The sequence below is a fragment of the Dromaius novaehollandiae genome, chromosome 19 (assembly GCF_036370855.1).
Source record: "Dromaius novaehollandiae isolate bDroNov1 chromosome 19, bDroNov1.hap1, whole genome shotgun sequence".
NCBI classification, from domain to species: Eukaryota; Metazoa; Chordata; class Aves; order Casuariiformes; family Dromaiidae; genus Dromaius; species Dromaius novaehollandiae.
Window position 1 is genome coordinate 3,816,128 of NC_088116.1, and position 19,874 is coordinate 3,836,001.

Sequence of the window (19,874 nt, forward strand, 5' to 3'; positions counted from 1 at the left end):
GGCTCAACTACACAATGTCTGAAATTTCTTTCTAGTCTCATGCTTCAATGATTTCTATGATTAATGGATTCTTTTAAAAGTTCTGGCCTCTGTGCATTGTGCAAATAATATTTTTATTTTTAAACCACAATCACTTGCTTATCCAACAGACTCTAAAGTTTGTAAGCACCATAGTACTTAAGTGAGAGAGAGCGCATGCCATGCAAATGCTAAACACATCTAAAATAGTTTTATGCACTTGCAGTAAACTACCGTTTTTTTCTTTAAAGACAAGTAAACCAAACCACTAGAATTTTGTCTTATTCGCCTTTTAAAAGTGGTATAAATATGCTACTCAGAGATTTACTATTCATGCAGAGACTGATACAATCCTGGAAGCTAGAAAGGCATCTCTTTCGAAAATCCAGTTACAGAAATAATATCATTTACTGGGCTCATTTATTCTACTAACTGAAGTTTGCTTTAAACAACCTTGGCCTTTAACTCAGCATAAACTGTTTATTCCAATGCAACTCATTTTCAAAAGTTTTGAGTCAAACTAGATAATATGGGGGGTCATTTTTCTTACTTTGTTTTTGCTTTTTTAAGAGAGCAATGGAAGTACAACATTCACAAAGGGTCTTGGCATGGAAAAATTAAACATTATGTTCAGTTAAACCTGAACAACTAGCTTTAGGCTGGGATTTTCAAAATTCCTAAAAAGTGAGAAACCTTCTTGAAAACAGCATCATCAAAATGAATACATTTAGATATATTCTCAGACAACTAAAACTAACATTATGTAGGCAAAAATGGGGCAAGTTAAGAACAAAGTGATAAATTGAACTATGAAGTTCCTTGTTACTTTCAGTGATACATTCAATGTTATTTAATGTATTTTTAATAGAATTACAGCTAAACATAAATACACTATATAGTATATATAACCCTCCACTGGGAAAAATATTCAATTACTTTCTGCATGCACAATGACACTACTTAATAATCCTAAACATATACACAAAAGCAGTTTAAGTTTTTAACTAGGGATTTAGTCACACTTCATCAGTATCATATTTACATGAGTTCAGCCAAACACAAGTGAAAGTTTTACTGTCAACTTACTTTGCATGTTCTGTTATTAATCCATACAAAGCCCATTGGGGTAGTCCCCAAGGCACAATCAGTTTTCAAATGTTGTGAAGAGAGTGTTTAAAATCTAGGCTAAATGGATTTGCCAAGGTATGGATTTTATCCTATGACAAGTTTAAAAAGTCTAACACAACTGAAAACAATCTGTAGTACCAGATATCAGCTTTAAAGATGACAGAGAGTTAATGCAGGATATTAAATATGTGGACATTATGTAACTGTATGATCTGTACATGTATGCATATTACATACCTGTAGACATATGTATTATAAAAATGATATAAATCATTATAATGAATATTGTTTTATTCTTATTTGAAACAGGGAATTCCTACAGACACTAATAGAGGGTAAAGCCCCATCATGCTAGGTGTTATCTAGATATATAACCTGAAACAGCCTTTCAAGGGTTTGCTGTCTAGATAGATGTCAGACAAGTCCTATCTGCATTAACAGATATACACTACAAACTAAGATATACATACTACAGAGAAAAGACACAACAACATAAGCCATACAACCACTTATGCTATGGGGCGGTATCATATACTGGCATACCAATACAAGCATATAATGTATATTTCTATATAGCAAGAGTACTTTTTAGTTCTTTTTAACTATTATAAATAATCAGAGGGGTGCATACATGGGAATTTAAGGTCTAAAAAGTAGGTGAATATGAGCTACACTTAAAGTATGTCACATAAAACTGAACATTTTAAAGCCATAAACTTCCCAGTCTGTTAGAAATAAAGCACGTTTGTATTTAAAGAGGTTTTCCAAGTGCAAGTGTGATTTACATTGTTCAGACACTTACAGTTATTATTCATTTCCGTGAAGCAATGCCCAGGAGAATGGTTTTGCATGATTCATCTTAAACTTGTGCCAGTTCTGTATTTTCTGTTTACACCTGTGTAGATGGCAGAGTTTTTCTGAAAAGCCATATTTTCCTTCTGAACTACCTAAACAAACATTATAACCCTTATTTTACAAATATCTGCCGTTCATACTGAATATTTGATATATTCTATAGGTTAACTCTAAAAAATTCCATATAGTAGTCAAAAACTATCAAGGTCATTTCCTTTAGATGAATTATGTTTTGACTGGATTTTTCAATTTTTTACTATGGCAACATATGGCCAATCAGAATAAGAAAGTTCCATCTGTTTGCAATTGGTTTCAGCTACTATGTTTTAGTCTGTTGGCAATATTTTGCATACTAAGCCAAGCAGGACTTAAACTAAGACTTTTTTTTTTTTTAAAGTAATATTGCCCTCTACAAAGGAGAAGATTCCTAAACAGTTCTAATTCAGCGAGATACTTCCACAAACAATGTTAAGGTTTTTCATTCTATACTATTACCAGAAGGCAATTATACATAGAATATTGAAACCTCTATAAAAGATAAAAGCATGGAGGAATTTGCAAACTCATCCACAACTATAAGTGTCTTTAATATTTATAATACAGTCCTATACAGTGTTCATTGTGTTGAGAGATCTGTAATTGTCTCAAGCTAGGATTTAAAGCATTTAGAGGCAATGGTTTATGACAGAACATGACTGCTTTTGGCATTGAAACTACATGATACTGGTCTTGTCACACCAGCTTGGAGGGAAATTCCTCTCTCATCACTTCTCAGGAAGACTTCCCACTAAACACACACCTGGGCGGAGAGAATAGCTGAATGAACCAAGCCTGCAAGCCTGGGCTACCTTCGTATTTACTGGATTATTTATCATACATGCCTCTGCTTCTTTCTAAAACCCTTCAATTTAACACAACATATCACCACTTTCAAACACAACTAGGCTGCTTTTTTTTTTTTTTTTTTTTTTTTTTTTTTTTTTTTAAAGCAGCCACAGTATGATCAAATGTTATATTGAATAAAAAAAGGAGGACAGTATTTACTATATTTAAGCTTAAATTCACTACCTGGTGTATTATGAACCTCTTTGCCTTCTGAAGTAACTAACCAAGTGGTATACCAGATGCTATGAAAAGGTGACTTATGAGATTGTTACACTTACTAGGCACCAACTAAAACAAATTGTGTATTCACAGGACAAGGAAGTCTTTAAGATTAGTGTCTGATAAGGGAGTAAATAAACCATATACCAAACAGGAATAATAATCCAAGCATTTAAGTTATTAAACCTACTGTGCATCAAATCATCTCACCACTGTATATGATGAAAACTCTCAAAAATAAACACCTGATAAATCATCCATGCAGAGACACAGTTAAATACAAACTTATACAATGTACACAAGCAAATGAAAATTTCAGGACAGATTTATTAGCTTGTGGATGTTCCTAATTATTTGAAAAACTGTAGTCTTACTCCCAATAGCAAGAGCAATCTGTAATAAGACTCTAAATCTCAGAAAAATGAAGTTGCTTATTGAAGAAATGAAAAATAAAAGGAGAGAGAAAATTAAACCAATCTTGTAATGTGAGGCAAACATATGGCGGGCAACGGCAGTGTCACTCGCATCAGCACTGTTACACTGTCACTACCAACAAGGCTTACTCTAAGTATGAACTGAAAAGATACATTGCAGAAGGCGTACCAGAAGGAAGGCAGGGGAAGATTTATTGCATTCAATTATTTTTGTTTAAAAGTTTCCTCTGGGGCACAAGCACATAATATATTGTACTTTCCATTACCTGGCGCAAATGTAAAACATACCTGAAAAACACATTTCATGCTTATAACATATTAAAACAACAAGTAAGATGTCATGGCATGAGTTTGATAGATTAACTGCCAGTTACTGATGTTGTACTATATTAGTTAACAGCAAATTAATATCATCAGGCATATTTCCTCTCTTATAACTAAAAAATATTAGTATGGAAACAAAGATTCCCATAAATGCCTTATCACTAGATTCTAGAATAGGGCTTTTAATCTAACTTGAGACAAGATAAGCGACAATTTATATATCTCAATCAAAAGCCTTTTCTGCCTCAGTTACCTTTTGCAATTTAAGAATTTTTAGAAGCTCAAAGCTATCAAGGTATCCCCAAGATTTCTTCCCTGTGATACTGATTCTGCTTTACACACACATGCATGCGCGCACACACATGCACTCTTGTAGTTTATGAAGTAGCCCTTAAAGAGCATTTCAACAAATTCTACTGAGCTTATGATAACTGTCTTTACTATAAAGTGCTATCAGGATCTTTCATCAACATCTTTTATTGCAATTTATGTAACACAGCAGATTCATGGTTATTTTAAGTAAAAATACGGGAAAGCTAGCATGCTTTCATCTAAACTTTATATCAGTGCACTTGCTTTCTACAAACCCTGATTACCTGGAACGTGCGCCCACTTCTGTTGTTTTGTTTCATCTTCCACATTTTTTTCAAAGCAAGGAAAGCAAGGAAATAAATATTAAGCAAATTGACATAAAAATCAGACAAAGATTAAAGTCTGAAATGCTATCATGTCGAACATATGGTTAAGTTTGGTCTCTCATGCTCAGCTTCTCATGTACTCCACTGGATGCCTATTGCAATGAAAATTAAGTGCAATGAGTGATACATTGTTACATGCCATTCCTGGCTCCACCTTCAAAATAAAATTGCAGACACATTAGTCATGGCTAAAAAAACTTCAGCTTCCATTTAGATACCACTTCAAACGACATACCAAAATGAAGGTTATTTTAATACACAATGACCAGCTCCTGCAAAGCACCAGCCCTAACTATGAGTTGGGCACACCCCTGCTGTTGCTCTAAGTCTTTCCTTAAAATGCTCCCGCACAGGACAGATCCTTAGCCGCTGTTTCGGGGTCCTTCCATGCTAGATCTATATACTTCTTACGCTTCCTTTGCCCTGAGAAGACTACAGCAGTGCCCCTGGGCATCTGCTGGGTACAGGTTCTCCAAACTGGAGTCCACGATCCACTGGCCCAGCACTAACCCGCACAGCTCCCTTCCTTTCTCAGTTTGAAAGTCATCAGCTGCATTGCTTTCACAGCAACACTGCTGCAGATACTACAGTTCAAGTTTTACGATCAAGAGTTGTATTAAGTTCCAGAGATTTCTTTCATCTAATATCCTTCTTTGTATACCAAAGCCTACCTCTGGTGAAGTAGGGCTGTTAACTCCTCTACTGTCTCTTGCATTTCTTAAATGTTTCGCTTGCTTGCTCTCTTAATGTTTCTGTTAAAAGGACATCCTTAGATTTTTACTATAATAAATGACTTATTGAGAAATTATTGCCAAACAGCCCTCAATCCACTGTTTAAATTTGAAAAAAGTTACATTCCTAATTATTAGTATATTTTAATTTACAGGGTTCACATTAATGGCTTTTTTTTTTCTCTCTCCAGAAGAAGGATACCTGCTCAATGGCCAAGAAGATCATGTTGTAAATTTTCTGCTAAAGTGGTATTTCTAAAAAGGCCCCAAACGAGTCAGGTGACTGACTTTTAGCGGGAGTTGGGTGCCCAGATCTCTTTGGGCTCTTCTGCATCTTTCAGCATTTCACCTGGTTCCAGGTATTATTCCCCTTGTAACATTAATATTGGACTCTTTAACTGACAGATTTATAAACGAAAAAATCATCTCAGTTTGAGGATTAATGGTCAAACAATCCACTGCAATTGGGTTTCTTAAAGCATGTTCCTCAAAAGTTAACATTCCAGTGGCCTAGGACATTACCCACGGTCGAATATGGAGCGCATAAGAGGAAGGATGTGTTTTAAGTGCTAACGTTTCAACTTTTTTCTGTACTATGCTATAAAGCATCAAAATGATTGATTTCTTCTTTTGCAGAAGCAACTAAGAACACCTCTCCCCCTCCCCCAATACAACAACTTTTACAGAGTTCTAACGTAGATTAAGTTATAACAGTACAAACCCAATGGAGTTCAACAGTCATGCTACTGAAAAACAGAGTCACGAAGATTCAGTTTTCAGTTCAGTGATGACAAATGAGTTATACAAGCTGACATTCCTAACTTTTGCCATAAACAAACAAAAGGAATCAATAGCATCTTTAATGATCCACAATAATCTTTAATCAAACAGAACAACTGGTTGAGAAGCCTCCTGTGGTAAGAACAAGACTATGTTAGTGCAGTTAAAATATGATCCCCTATTAGATAGAGGAATGGTTCTGAAACTCCTGCACTACCAAACAGCTCCACTCCTGCACAGGAGACAGTTGGCATGAACAGAATTGTTGAAAATACGCTTTGAAGGATCAGGATCCAGCATACTACAAAAATATTAGTAATCAGATGAAAAATACAGGAGAAGAGGGGAAAAAAAAGTCACACTGCAGGTACGTTCACTTGTCCTGTAAACCTAAATCCAGAAATGACTAAACATGAATTCAGTCCCCATTTTTGTATTTTCCAGGTCCAGAGCACAAGCAAGTATGGATTGAAGGAAGTGGATTTGATTAATTAAAAAAACACAGTACAAAAATGCAGCTGTTCCTGCTTAAGCACACAGCCCTGGAGCACTGCTCAGCTTTGCAGCCTTGATCTCAAGGCTCTCTATCCTGGTTTCCTGCAGAAGAGGAAGACGTTGAATACCGCTGTATAACATGGCTTAGTTTTCATCCAGAACATCATCATTATTTTTTTTTAGAGCAACTCATTTCTAAAGAATTTTGGAAAAAAAATCTGATTTATAAAAACTAGCTGCTGCAAAAACTTGTTCTGATAAATATTTATTTTAACATTTTAGAGTGTTAAGCAAAAGTTGTTTTTTTTTTTTTTAAAAAAAAGAGACAGACATCATTTGCGTTATTTTAAACTAAAAAGAAAACCAGAACAATATAACTCTCTCTTATTAAGAAACTGATAACTTAAAGGGGAGGAAGGAAGTTCTGTGCAGGAATCCTAAAAGAGCAAGTATCAAGAAACCAGTGAAATGTAGAGCACAGTGAAAGGTTCAGCATATAATGATAACAGCACAGCGGTGATTCAAAAGCAAATAAATCCTGCCAGAATGAAAAATCAATGAGCTTTGAGAAGTTTGGACAATGAAAGGGTCTCTCTCCCTGTGAGATCAAGTGGAGAAGCCCCATTAACACAGCAGCCATCTGCTTTTCCTGGATTGTTCTGTACTGTGGAACCATGTATGCTACTTTCTCCTTCATCAATATAGAGGCATCAATAACTGAGCAAATAGGCCCAAACCTTGCAAAAAAAAAAAAAAAAAAAAAAAAAAAACAAAACCCAAAAAAGCCCCCCAAAACCCCAAAAAAACAGAAAAACCAAAAAAACCCCACACACTTGGAGCCAGATAAGAGACCTTAAAACAAAACAAAACCAGCCCTCTCCCCCAGCAAAGTATTTGGAAATCATGGAAACACCTTCTTGCTGCACACAGTATCTCTAGTGAGAGGGAGCCTGACACATCCCGCTGAAGAAACCAATTGTCCCCGTGCAGAGAAATTAAGCGTTTGTGCAAGTTCCTTTGTAAGAGTAATATCTGACACAGCAGTGGACAAAGGAGTTTAAAGAAGCCACCAGCTTCACTGCAGACAGACCCGACTTCCTTGAATGCTGCTGAACAAAACCCATTTTGAGGAGATAAAGGAAGAATTTGTATTGCAAACAGCAACAGCTCTCCTGACATGTCTCCCGTGACTACGTATCGTGCCACTGCCTTCCTAGACAGGCTAAGTGTTTCTAATACAAAGGCTGAAACATCTCCTGTAGAAGAAGAAATTATATAAGAGATACGGGGTAACAAGAAGGGGCTAGATAAGAAGCTTAAAAAAGAAAACTAAAAAAACACTCTCTTGAAGAAAAAATAGGCTCTGATTCTTTCCCTAAAGGTGACATTCATAACAAAATCCAAAACAACAAGTGGCTGTTGGATTTGTTGTCTTTTTATTGGCTAGTTGACATATAGCTATAAGAAAGGAAATATTCTGGTTCCATTCATGGTAGTTGTCTCATTGCTTTGCATGCCTTCCAAAAAAACAAAATAGTTGGGAAATAAATGAATAAAAGTTAAAGAACTACACAATATGCCAAATATAATTAATGGACTTCTGCATTCATAGTGTCTAAAACACTCGAAATAAAGCTGGGTTCCTAATCCCAGTCAATCACGTGGACTGCACACTCTGAACGAATGTCACGCATGTTTTGGCTACAAGCGCCAACTCTCTTAAGTGAATAAATATATTTGCCTAAAAAGTAATACAAAACATACATATCCACTTCCAAATTCCCCAAGTGCCTTCTCTTCTTCTTCCCCATCTTTTCTGTGGGGCTACAATTAATAGAGAAATGTTTCTTCAATCTCCTTAAACTTACAGCTAAGTAAGAGGGCGTACTAGTACCACTAGTACACAGCTCTGTTTCTCTTCAACTAACTATATTCTTCAATACAATTTATACTGAAAGTATAATATGAGCAAACTGACTTTGTATAATGACTCTCAAATTTATGACATGAGAGAAACAGTTTCTCTATTATGAAAAATTCTAATGATTTATTTTAAAGTAGTAAAATGAATTTATTTTAGCCCTAAACTAAACTAAACACAAACTAAAACCCAATCATTCACCAACTTGTGGCATTCTGGCTTTATGAGTTACAATAAAAATCTAAACTATGATTCACATAACCTTTATTCATCTATTTCTTCCCAGAAATATCCTAGACTGTTAAAATTTGGCATAGAATACAGATACGCATCAAGCAAAACATTGTTTTACAGTACTAAAAGGGACAACAACAAAGTTTAAGAGATAATAGTATTTGGTAGTTCGTGTCCCAGAAGAACAAACTGTAACCTCTTAGTTGGGTGGTTCAAAAAAAATAAAGCTAACTCAACTCCCCCCCCAAATCTCTCTGTAAGTCACATTTTTCTTTCCCTTAAAAAGAATGCACAGGACTATCATGGTTTACTACGATTTCTCAGATGATTTCCAAATGTTTCATTACTACATAGTATGGGATACAATTTCTGATCCAGATGCTCAAAAGAACAAATCTAACAAAGAAACTTAATCTGAGCTAGACTTGGCAAATTTTCCAGAAAAAAAGTAGGATGATGTTTTGGAAGCTGCTCAAACAAAAGCCAAAATGGAAATATGCCTCTTTCAACCATACCCTAGGCTGCTGTTAAAAATAAAAGGACACTTATATTTTCCACAAGTGTGAACTGCAGCTGAGGTTTATAAAATACAAAATGTAGATGTCAAAACTGCCCAAGAATAGTTCTTTTATCTAAAGTTAAAATAACCATTTCTACATTGTATTAACAAAAGAAATACATAAATGAAAGGTTTGATATATACAAGAAAGGTTTTATATCAATTAGGATGGACGCTTGTTACTTATAAATTGTTGAGTCTTTAAAAATAAATCACGCAGAAGTATATAAATGGTTGAAAACTGACACAAGTCCCCTAAACAGTAACAATGCATGCTTCTATAGAAACTTTTGTCTGATAATTTCAAAGCACTTAGCAAACACAAGTTAAATGCATGTAGTTTTCTCCAGTTACTTCCTAGGAAACTGTAGTACAGAGAGCTCAAATATGTTCAGAGTCGCATAAGATTTATTTGAATTCAAACGTCTGGAGGCATCGGGTTATCTGATAGCCTTCTTTCCTCTCCTGAATAAAGATAATTACCTGGCTAAATCTTTGCATAGCAATGCAGCTATCTATAAATACCATAAAAAAATCTTTAAGATTTTAGCCTTTTCATTTATGTATGTATTTTAATTTCAAGCCCTTTGGAGAGGAGAAAGAACCAAATTTATCCTTGGCTCCACTGACTTCAGGCAAAGAATTTGGCTAAATGTTTGTGTTCTGTGAAGAGGAAGAAACTATGAACTTACACAATAAAGATAACCAATACCATATACAAATTACATATGGAAGAATGGTGGTAATTATGTGTCTTTCCACCCCCCTGCTAATATAACGGCTGTATGGTTGCAATTTAAGAACTAGAAAAGTCTCCAAACTAGAATTCCTACAGTGAACTAGCCAGACATAACTACTACAGAGAGTATCCCTGCACGCTGCATACCACAGCCAGCATGGCCTGAGATATACCATGGAGTTTAATTATGTAAATATATAGTATTATATTTGTGTTATACAAATCACTTTTATTCTGATTTCCTAGAAAGGATGAATGGCTTACAGAACCCAGAGGTATCTCGTTTAGGAAACATCTGCAACAAATCTAACGCGCTCTTTCATTCTAGTGCAGCCACTTGGCTCCCAAAGTGTGAAAAATGGCTATCACTTAGTAAACTTAGTGTCACACTACCTTGAAAGTATTCATTTTTGAGATTAAAAACAAAAAATTACAAATGTTCTTACCTTAATGGAGATTTGCATTTTACAATAGAACAGAAGTGTACAAGAAGGGAGAGTTCAGTACATGAAATTCATGATGAAAAGTTTAGATGCATCTAGTGAATAAAATGAAAGTTCTATGGGATTCAGATGCTTTAACGACTTCATTTATATCTCAATTATGAAAAAATGTAGTGAAGTAAGATTTTTAAGAAGACTTGAAAAAAATCATTAATAGGAGATGTTTAGACTCCTGTAAATGAATCACTAAGCTTTTAATTTTTCCTGTGCATGATTGTTATTCTGTTTTGAATTCACACCCATAATGGCCAAGATATTTCCCATACTGATAACAATGGGGTTTTTTGTTACTGCTGATTGAGGGGTCAGTGGCAGCTGCACTATGTAGCAGACATAATCAGTATAAAATACTAGCTTCTAATAATGGATGCTCATTAGAATATAAAACAATCAGTATGTTGAATTTTTAATTTCAGCAGGTGCTACTGTACATTTTACATACAATTTGTTAAGCATCAGCTATACGCGTGCTAGCTTTCTGCTTCTCCACATCCCAGATCTCATTTTGCTGATAAAACTCTTTGTGGGACCGTACCATAAATGAGATCCCTGAAACAACCCAGTATAAAAATAATGCCAGCAAAACAGGCAATATTTTTAATCCAAACCATTCCGGAGATCCGTTTTGCAACGTGTTCGCAAATGGTTGTCCTCATGCAACAGAGGAACAGACCGAGGCAGGGTGGGAAGCAGCATTAGGGAGGGGACAGAAACTTTAAAGCCAGGCTTTCCTTCAAAGGCAGCACGTCCTGAAAAGATGACCTGAGTTTATGCAAACAAAAGTTTGTTGCATTCTTGTAACAATAGGGCACTACTGCCAAAGAAGCAAGCAAAATGATTATGCTTTGCCACTCACAAAGGTAAACTAGAAATGCAGGCTTCAGTTTTGTTTTTGTATCTGAAAAGATAAAAATTCTAAACTGCATAGACCTGGCCAAGGCTTTAAGTGACACACTTTTAAAATGCTGGCACTTTAGCCAGTTTTCTTGTAATTTATACCAATATCACTGATTCGAAACAGAAAATAGGCAACTTTAATGACACCGAGACTTCATGTGTTCTTACTCTACTGTAATTCTGACATTAGCTTGTTTTCACATCTACGCTTGTGACACCTTCATTTCTTGGTAACAGTTTTTTGATTTGTGAATTTAAAACCATATTGGGTTCTGTAGCATGAAAGTCTTTCTGTGATTTTGCTATCTTTTAAGTTATAATTACAATGGAAGCATCTAAATTTACAAGCTGTGGTGACAATCACAGTAGTAGATAAACATGAGGATGCACGTTTTTCTGAACAACTGTCTAAAATTAGACACTGGAAAATTTCAAGGTGTAGAGTGAATATAGCAGTATCAATTTAAACAACCAGTACTAGTCCTAAGCAGTTACATAGAACACGTGATTTTTATCTTCATCCTAATTATTTTTCCCAAAGCAATGCAGAAATCTTTTAAAGGCTTCTGGGTAAAGGCAGATTCATGTCATACGAAAAACAGCAAAAGCACTGGTAACTGCAAGACAGCATTCCAAGGTTGGCCTATATTTCTCACTAATTAGGATTTAGTTTCACTAAACAGCTCTCAAGGAATTTGTTAAAGCATAAAATATTCAACCCCTGATACCTAGAGCTTTCATCCTTATCAGAGACAGGTGTAAGCATGGGGATATGTGAGCACATGACGCTAAATACATGGAAGATTTTACAGTGACAACAGCGCTTACACTAGTGTACCCATAGAAGCATTTCCTAAACATTGGTCACTCTTCTTCCCAAAGCTATAAACCCATTTCTCTTTCTTTTTCTTTGCCAGGAGGCAGTACATTCAGCAATCTTAAATATTTTCTCAAGGAGGCTGTGAACATTGTTTTAATGGCAAAGGCAGAGGTGGCCTGCAAGCATTTTCACTGTATTTCATAAAATTCAAGTAGGACTGTAAATTGCAAACAACAATGGCCAGTGGGGAGGAGAGAAAAGAAGAAAGAATGCATTTTTGGCAACATGACCATAAATATATTTAATATCAAGCATAAGTAAAGCAATTCAGACAGATAACTCCTGGGAAATTACTAATTCTGGCACCAGCAGAGGGAAACAACCCAGAAGAGGAGTCTTTTTTTGAGGTCGTCTACGGTTCTTCTCTCCTGAAGGTGTGCATACAGATCCCCCAAAAATATTTAATCCATTTAAACTTAAACAAGTTCCTATATCCCACGGCCTGTGAGTCCCAAGATCCTTAGTACGTTATCTCTTGGAAAGTCTCAATAAGCCTTGCAAAAGTGCTCAAGAATTGGTATGGTGCGAGTGTACTCTTTTGTACAAAATAAATTTACACATTGGAAATAATACAGAGCAGGTTTAGCCATGATATTTAATTAAAATGCGTAACTAAATGAATCACTGAAACTTAAAGTAGCAGGCAAAGAAAAAGGGCAGAGAACAGAAAAATGCAGATTATGGAGCAAAAGGAAAAGTGTACTGTCAAACCATTGTGGATCCAAGTCCAATAAGTCTTCAACCTTATTCAACAACCAGCTGCAACATGTATATGTGTTTTTACAGAAAGGGGTGTTTTTGTATGTGCTGGTATTATATTATATGCACATAAACATCTGTGTGTGTGATATTATCATTGAAAATTTGAAAAGCATTTATTAAAACTGATGATATACTTACGGTTGAAGAACCTCTGTATTAAGAGGAATATACCTGTGCCTATTCATAACAATATATTCCCAAACAATAATTTCAATTAATCCAAATAAATAATTCATGCCATTCAACTATTTTCCACATTAAGTAGTGAGGTGATTTATCACATTAAACCATATGCCCAGTTGCTACCAGGGCAGTAAAGAGAATTTGTTTTCTACAGAAAAATTCCATTCTGATTTTTGGAAGTGTAAGATAAATCTATTCTTTGTAAGTATTCAGTAATGACCTATTAAAAGTGAAATGTTTAAAGAATAACATACAACTACCATGCTTGATTTATTTCAACTTGTATTATATGAAGCAATGGCCACCAAAATTAAATGGCTGTTGTCAGCTGATATTAACACCAACCAATGCAGTTAGACTGTAAAATTATTTAATATGAGTAATTTAAGATGAACATCATCATTCTCCTGAATCTCAAGGATACCTGTTTCAATAGTCAAACACAGTAAAATCATTGCCAGTCAAAAATATTTTTCTTCTGAAATAGCCGCTATGTTATTTAGGTAATAGTGTTAACAAGAGTCACATTAAGAAAATTTAAGCTGATGTAATGATTTCCATGGCATCTTTTTGAAAACAACGCCTGCATCTGAGATCTGACTACTCACAATTTCTAAACCAGATTATAAAGCTAAATCCATGCAAACCCCTAATGGATCAGGATTTTATTTCTAGTGCTGCAAAAACTTCAGTTGTGGCCAAGTCTTATCAGCTACAGTGGCAGACAGATTACAGAAGATGTGCCATGGATAAGTATGAAGCACTACCAGCTTAAACCAATTAGACACTTAGCACAAAGTTGTCAAACTACAGATGAATGCCAAATCCTAATATTTAATTTCTAACATGCTTATATATTTTAAGGAGAATTATACTGAAAAGAGACGCTGTAAGAAATGCAAAACATAGCTAGGAAAACATAAGGTAGCAAGAACATTATTTGGAAATACGTAAGAATTCAGTGGTGTGTGAATAAGGACACCATACTAATTCAAGAATTACAATTTAAGAAGCTGCAAGATATTTTACTAGAAGTCAACAGTTCGAACTTGCCTGCAATCATTTGTTGGCAAAGACATCTATTAAATTATCTGCCAGCTGAGAGTCATTTCTTTTAAAATAAGAAACTGTGCAAAAGGTAGCTACAAAACAATCCATAGCTGTCCTAATTATTCCACATAGGCAGAAAAGAGTGTGCTAAAATGCATGTTTTGTGCTTCACTTCCTCTGCTTTACTTGCTTCAGTATTGTTAACCTGTAGCTTCTGATGGTCTTCTACAGTGCTCTTAAACCATATGAAAAAATCAAGACAGACAATCACTGTACAATTTAAGGCACATAATTAGCAATTATTTCATGCACACTTCACAATAATAATCTGTTACGTACTAAGGGAAAGAAACATTAATGAGCTACTTCTGGTGCTGCTCTGTGTACTGTTTGCATAATAATGAGAACCAATCTGCTGGAAAACACATAAAGGACAAATTAATAAGGTCGTCATTTTTGTCTAATGATGCTTAATACAGTTTTAGCAATCTGCTCAAGACAAAAGATGGTCACTCAGACATAGCCGATTATGCATTCGCGTGGCAGATGAAATCTTTATTAAACAGAATGATGAATCTGATTAACATGCGATAACAAATATACAGTCTGCGAAAATGACCGTGCCACCTCCTGCAAGCATCCCTCACGTCGACTATTAAGGCTTTACTCAGATTGAGGTCAGACTGGTATTCCCGAAAGGCGCATTAAGATAAAAGTTTGCCAAATGTGGTAACATGATGAACAAAACAATATCCTGTTATATAAATGCTACTGTCTCAACAGCTGACTGTCTAATCAGTTATAGTAACGACTGCTTAATAAGTTTAAAAAATTTAATTGTCAGACTTTCATCTACCTTTTAACATATGAAAGACAATTTATTGCACTAGCTAGGCTAGATCTTAAAGCACCTTGAATCCTTTACATTTATGATACCAAAATATTTTCTCAAAGTCCCAAGGTACACTCTTCTGTAAAGCTGTTACCATTTCACATAGAAGACTGCAAACAGGAATACACAATTATTTAGAGTATTTTAAAGAACATAAATAATTATAATATTAATTTGTATGTCACTGATATCACATAAACCACTCATAAAGCCTGAATAAGTTAATGGAGGTTTCTAGGTCAATGGCAAACATATGATGCAAGAGAATTTGTAGAAGTGTAGCAGTAAATTTAAAAATCCAATTTTCAATATAAAAGGATACTTTTTTTTAAAAAAAGTGTAGGTTTAAACCCCCCCCCAAGATTAACAAAATGTAATTTATTCATCGCAGCTTAAATTTAAGTCATGAAAATATAGTAGGGACTCCTTAAATGATTAGCAAACCCTTTGTTTTAGAAATAAATTAGACACTAACTCCAGTGATTCTATTTAAGCTTGTATTGCTACAGCAATATGATTTTTATTAAATGAACAATTTCTTGCCTTCCAGAACCAACTGTTCTCGATTTAGAGAGCACATGACATGAAGTAATTTCAGATGACATCTGATACCTCATGACAACGTACATGATTTAACATAGCGTAGGCTGCAGTGTAAACTACAATGTTGATTTTATCTCCACAAATATATCGCTCAACAACAGCAGGATCTTGTATTCAAGGATATACAAGTGGGAGCTAAAACAGACTTAATCACAGCCTCTTCACACTAATGCACATGCATTTGCTCTGGCATATGATAGCGTATAATAAATCACCATTTTCACCTCCGTTGACTCATTCCACAAGTCTTTGTTTACACTCACATACTCTCAATTACAAAAATATAAGCCATTTGATTTAAAGCAAGGAAATGATCAAATTAAAGCTATTGTTACCTCTACCACCATTCATCCTCAGGCCATTTTAACTTTCTAAATAAGTAACATTATTTTCACAAAAAACAAGGAGAGCTTCCCTCCTCACCCCGATGACTCTCACATTCGAGTCACCTGCCACGTTAACCTGGTCAAGGTGCAGTTTGTTATGGATCCAAGGCAGAGATGCCCGCTCTGACAAATGTTTCACAGGTCTATTGAAGATGAGGGGATTTTTTTTTCCCCTGAGTCCCTCTTTGAAACAAAGACATGCATTAAGAGATTAGGTGTCTCTCTACTGAATGCCGGCAGCTTTCACAATGACTCTCAAAAGCCAGATGTGGTCTTTTTCCTCTTTTAATGTATGTTGCTCTTTCACAGGCTAGGAGTTCATTGAGATTTCTTTCTAGCGTACCGAAATACAGTATAAGGAAAGAAAAGGGAAGAAACAGACATATTCGCAAAACCTGTAACAATTAACAGTGTGTTTTTAGCTAAAAAGAAACAGGAGAGGTTAAAACCTGCAAGTGGGCTAAGAATATAACACTTGTTTATTTTACTCAGTAATAAAAATGCAACACATGCAAACCTAACCCCAGCTGATTACACACTTCTGCCTGATGCACCTGGTAAGACAGACAGACAGTCCCCCTTCGACTTGTCTGCCTCGCCAGCAGCACGTATAAAACTGCTGACAGTGTTTGGTTTGTGCAGCCAGTCATGGAAAGCAACAAAACCCAGAGCACAATGCTTCTGATCCCCTAGCAGGGTTACACAGCCCCGGTTTTAAACGTACAGAAAAAGACTGTTAAAACAAGGTATGTTTAAACAAGAAATCATTTTATTATACCGCATAGGAACCCATTATTTCCTATTCGCTCAGTATAAATTCCCTCAATGTAACATTTTGTTATGCTCAGTATTTCTCACATAAAATGACTCTCGAAATATTATGAGATGTTAGTAACAGTCTGAAATACCAGCAGTCATGGAATACAGTGCTTCATAAACTTAGTTTCATCATCACACACTGTCATATTGCACATTTCAAATAGCCTGTACAGGGGATAATGATACACATAGTCCAAAACCTAAGGATAAAATCCAGTTTTTTGGTTAAGTTTTAGTTTGAAAAATCTCTGATTAAATTCAATTCTTTTTCCGCCCAAAGTGCAAATGAAGGAAAATTCAGAAAGGACATTAGTGTCCTAAGGTTATTTGCATAGCTCATTCAGGATGGAGTGTCACCCTCTGTCTGTATCTTAAACTAAGACACTGTTAAGAGTACAGTAAAGTACATATAGCTTTATTATCTAATTTTCATAGAGCTCTATTGACAATTTATTTTGCTAACATTATTAGAAATATAATACCTATAATTGAATTTCTTCCCATGACTCCTTTAGACCTTTTCCATGTTCTTCCATCACGGTCTGATTAATATTTTTGTTATTGCCACAAACAAGATAAAACTGTATGTCTGAAAATTCAAGTCTGACTATACCACTTATGCAATTAAGTTTTATTCCCATGTTCCATTTAGGGAAGAAACTGATAATGGCAGTCTATTTTCCTATCCCCTTTCATAAGACTTAATACTATAGACATTGCATCAAATTAGGTATAGACAATGACAAAATATTAATTAAAGTGACCTGTCCTCAGTTCTTACCTATTATACTGAAAATCATTTCAAGCCTCTGTGGTAGAAATTAGACTATCATATACAATACCTCTAACTAAAATAATATTTCAGTCTATCCTTTAAAGAAATGGTATTTTAATATTTTCTATATAAACAATTCAATAATAATTTTAATATATGAAATAAACCACTTTGACTTACCCATGACTGTGCTTTATTATTGAGAAGAGTAACTTCAGCTCCTATTAAAGGACATGGAGAAATGGACTGGATGACACAGTTCCTGCATTGCAAGTAACTTGTCAGAGAATATTCGTTCTCATTCCAAATAGCATTTAAAGATAAACTGGCATTCAAGTCTTCCAAAAAGAAGGGGAAAAAAAAGTGTTTTACATAGGCATCAAGAGATATTTTAAAACAGATAAAATATCACAAGTTATACTTTACATTTGAAAATGTAAAGTTCTTTTTTTGCCAGGAAGTAATGTGATAAAGAACACTTACCAATCACTGCAAATTCAGTAACATTTAACATAGAACATTTCTGATAAAAATCACATACAATAGTGCCAGTCTAACGTCAGAACTGCCCCCACACTAACAAAAACATTTAGTCTTTAGTCTTTGTCCTCTGAACGCTGCTAACAGATTACCCATTCCACAGTTTGGCACCAGGAATCATGTCTTATCAAACGCATTGCTTATACAGACCCTCACTTTTAACCACTGGGGCTGGGTATAAACCTTCAACCCATGGATTTTAATCTTTGTTACAAGAAATGTAAATAGCTCCCTTTTCATAATCCTTGTCCTTTCTTTCTGATCAGAAGACTACGTAAGGACCTGAGAGGTTCTGGAAGTCTGGAGCGGAGGGCAGGCTGGTGTGCACTTCCGTGCGGGGCCGAACACACAAAGTCAGCAGAACTCGTGGAGTTTTGCCTGCTTCCAGCCAGCAGCAAATTGTGCGTGAAATTCCATCTGTGCGTCAACCAATTCTCTCTCATTTTCACCTATCGATGGTTAAGGTAATGAGACAGTGTCTCACAGAAATAAATCTTATGGTCAACTTTCCAAAAGGTCAAAGGCAGAGACTGTCTTGTGAATGGCTCAGCTAAGAGGAAATGAAAGTATATAAAGTATTTTCTTGGCTAAATCCCACTGTCAATATCTGATTCCCCAACTTCTGTATTTCCAAACACTCTTCTGAAAAGCCCCATTGACCCATGCAGGTTTGCTGTTTATCAGCTTTCTAGACAATGCTGTGTCTTAGATAGTAAGCTTCTACTGAATTCAGCTTTCTTACTCCATAAAATACCCAAACTACTTCTCCCCATAAGCTCCAAATGATCTTCTTCAATTATCTGTATGTCAAAAACATACTTCAAGGTTGCCACTAATGTCTTTCAGCATCGTAGTATTGTTTTTATGATTAAACTGTTTCAGCTTTCAGGTGTTTCCTGGAAATTTAAGGAACATCCACAGTCCTTGACAAGAAGACATAAAAATACCGATAACATTGAAGGATTTGATATTTTGATTTAAAAAGCAACTTCGTTTTCTTTAAGGAGCAAAATGTTCCTTTCAAGCTATTAAAAGGAAAGATGTCCTTGAAGGAGAAATCAAATGGCTAGAGAATTTCACTCATATCCAGAAAAGAGTGGCTGGATATTCAGAGATACCTGACTTCCTTCAAATTTACAGAAACCTAAGTAGGAGAAATGGGAATGTATGGGAGTTAAAGAATTAATACAGACTCAACCACTACGGCAATAAACAGAACATTGTAAAATGAAATGTTTCTTGAACAAAGACGTAACGATCCAAGATGCTAGTGAGATGAAGATCAAAAAAATGAAGTCAGGATTATAGAACAAGAGGTGGGCAAAAACCAACACCAAGACCTTATCTACACACACACAAATAATAATGTTTGCAGCAACTACACTCAATTAATCGCTAACAAGGAATAAAATGGGTAGAATGCAGGCTTCGTAACATATTTAAAATAACTTAGAAGGAGGGAATAAGGAAACAATTACAACAAAGCTTTAGTACAGCTTTAAACATTCTATATAACAATTTAAAGACAGACAGATTATAGCCTTATTGAAAGCTCAGATGTTTC

The 19,874-nt window shown here is 35.2% G+C and overlaps 1 protein-coding gene across 1 annotated transcript in view; it reads right to left on the minus strand.

Moving 5' to 3' along the window:
- Nucleotides 1-19,874, minus strand: part of BRIP1 (BRCA1 interacting helicase 1) — a 142,108-nt gene that overhangs the window by 41,432 nt on the left and 80,802 nt on the right. The window contains exon 25 of the mRNA XM_064523139.1: nucleotides 17,951-18,108. Coding sequence (XP_064379209.1) covers nucleotides 17,951-18,108 — 158 coding nt within the window. The remainder of the gene's footprint in view (nucleotides 1-17,950; nucleotides 18,109-19,874) is intronic.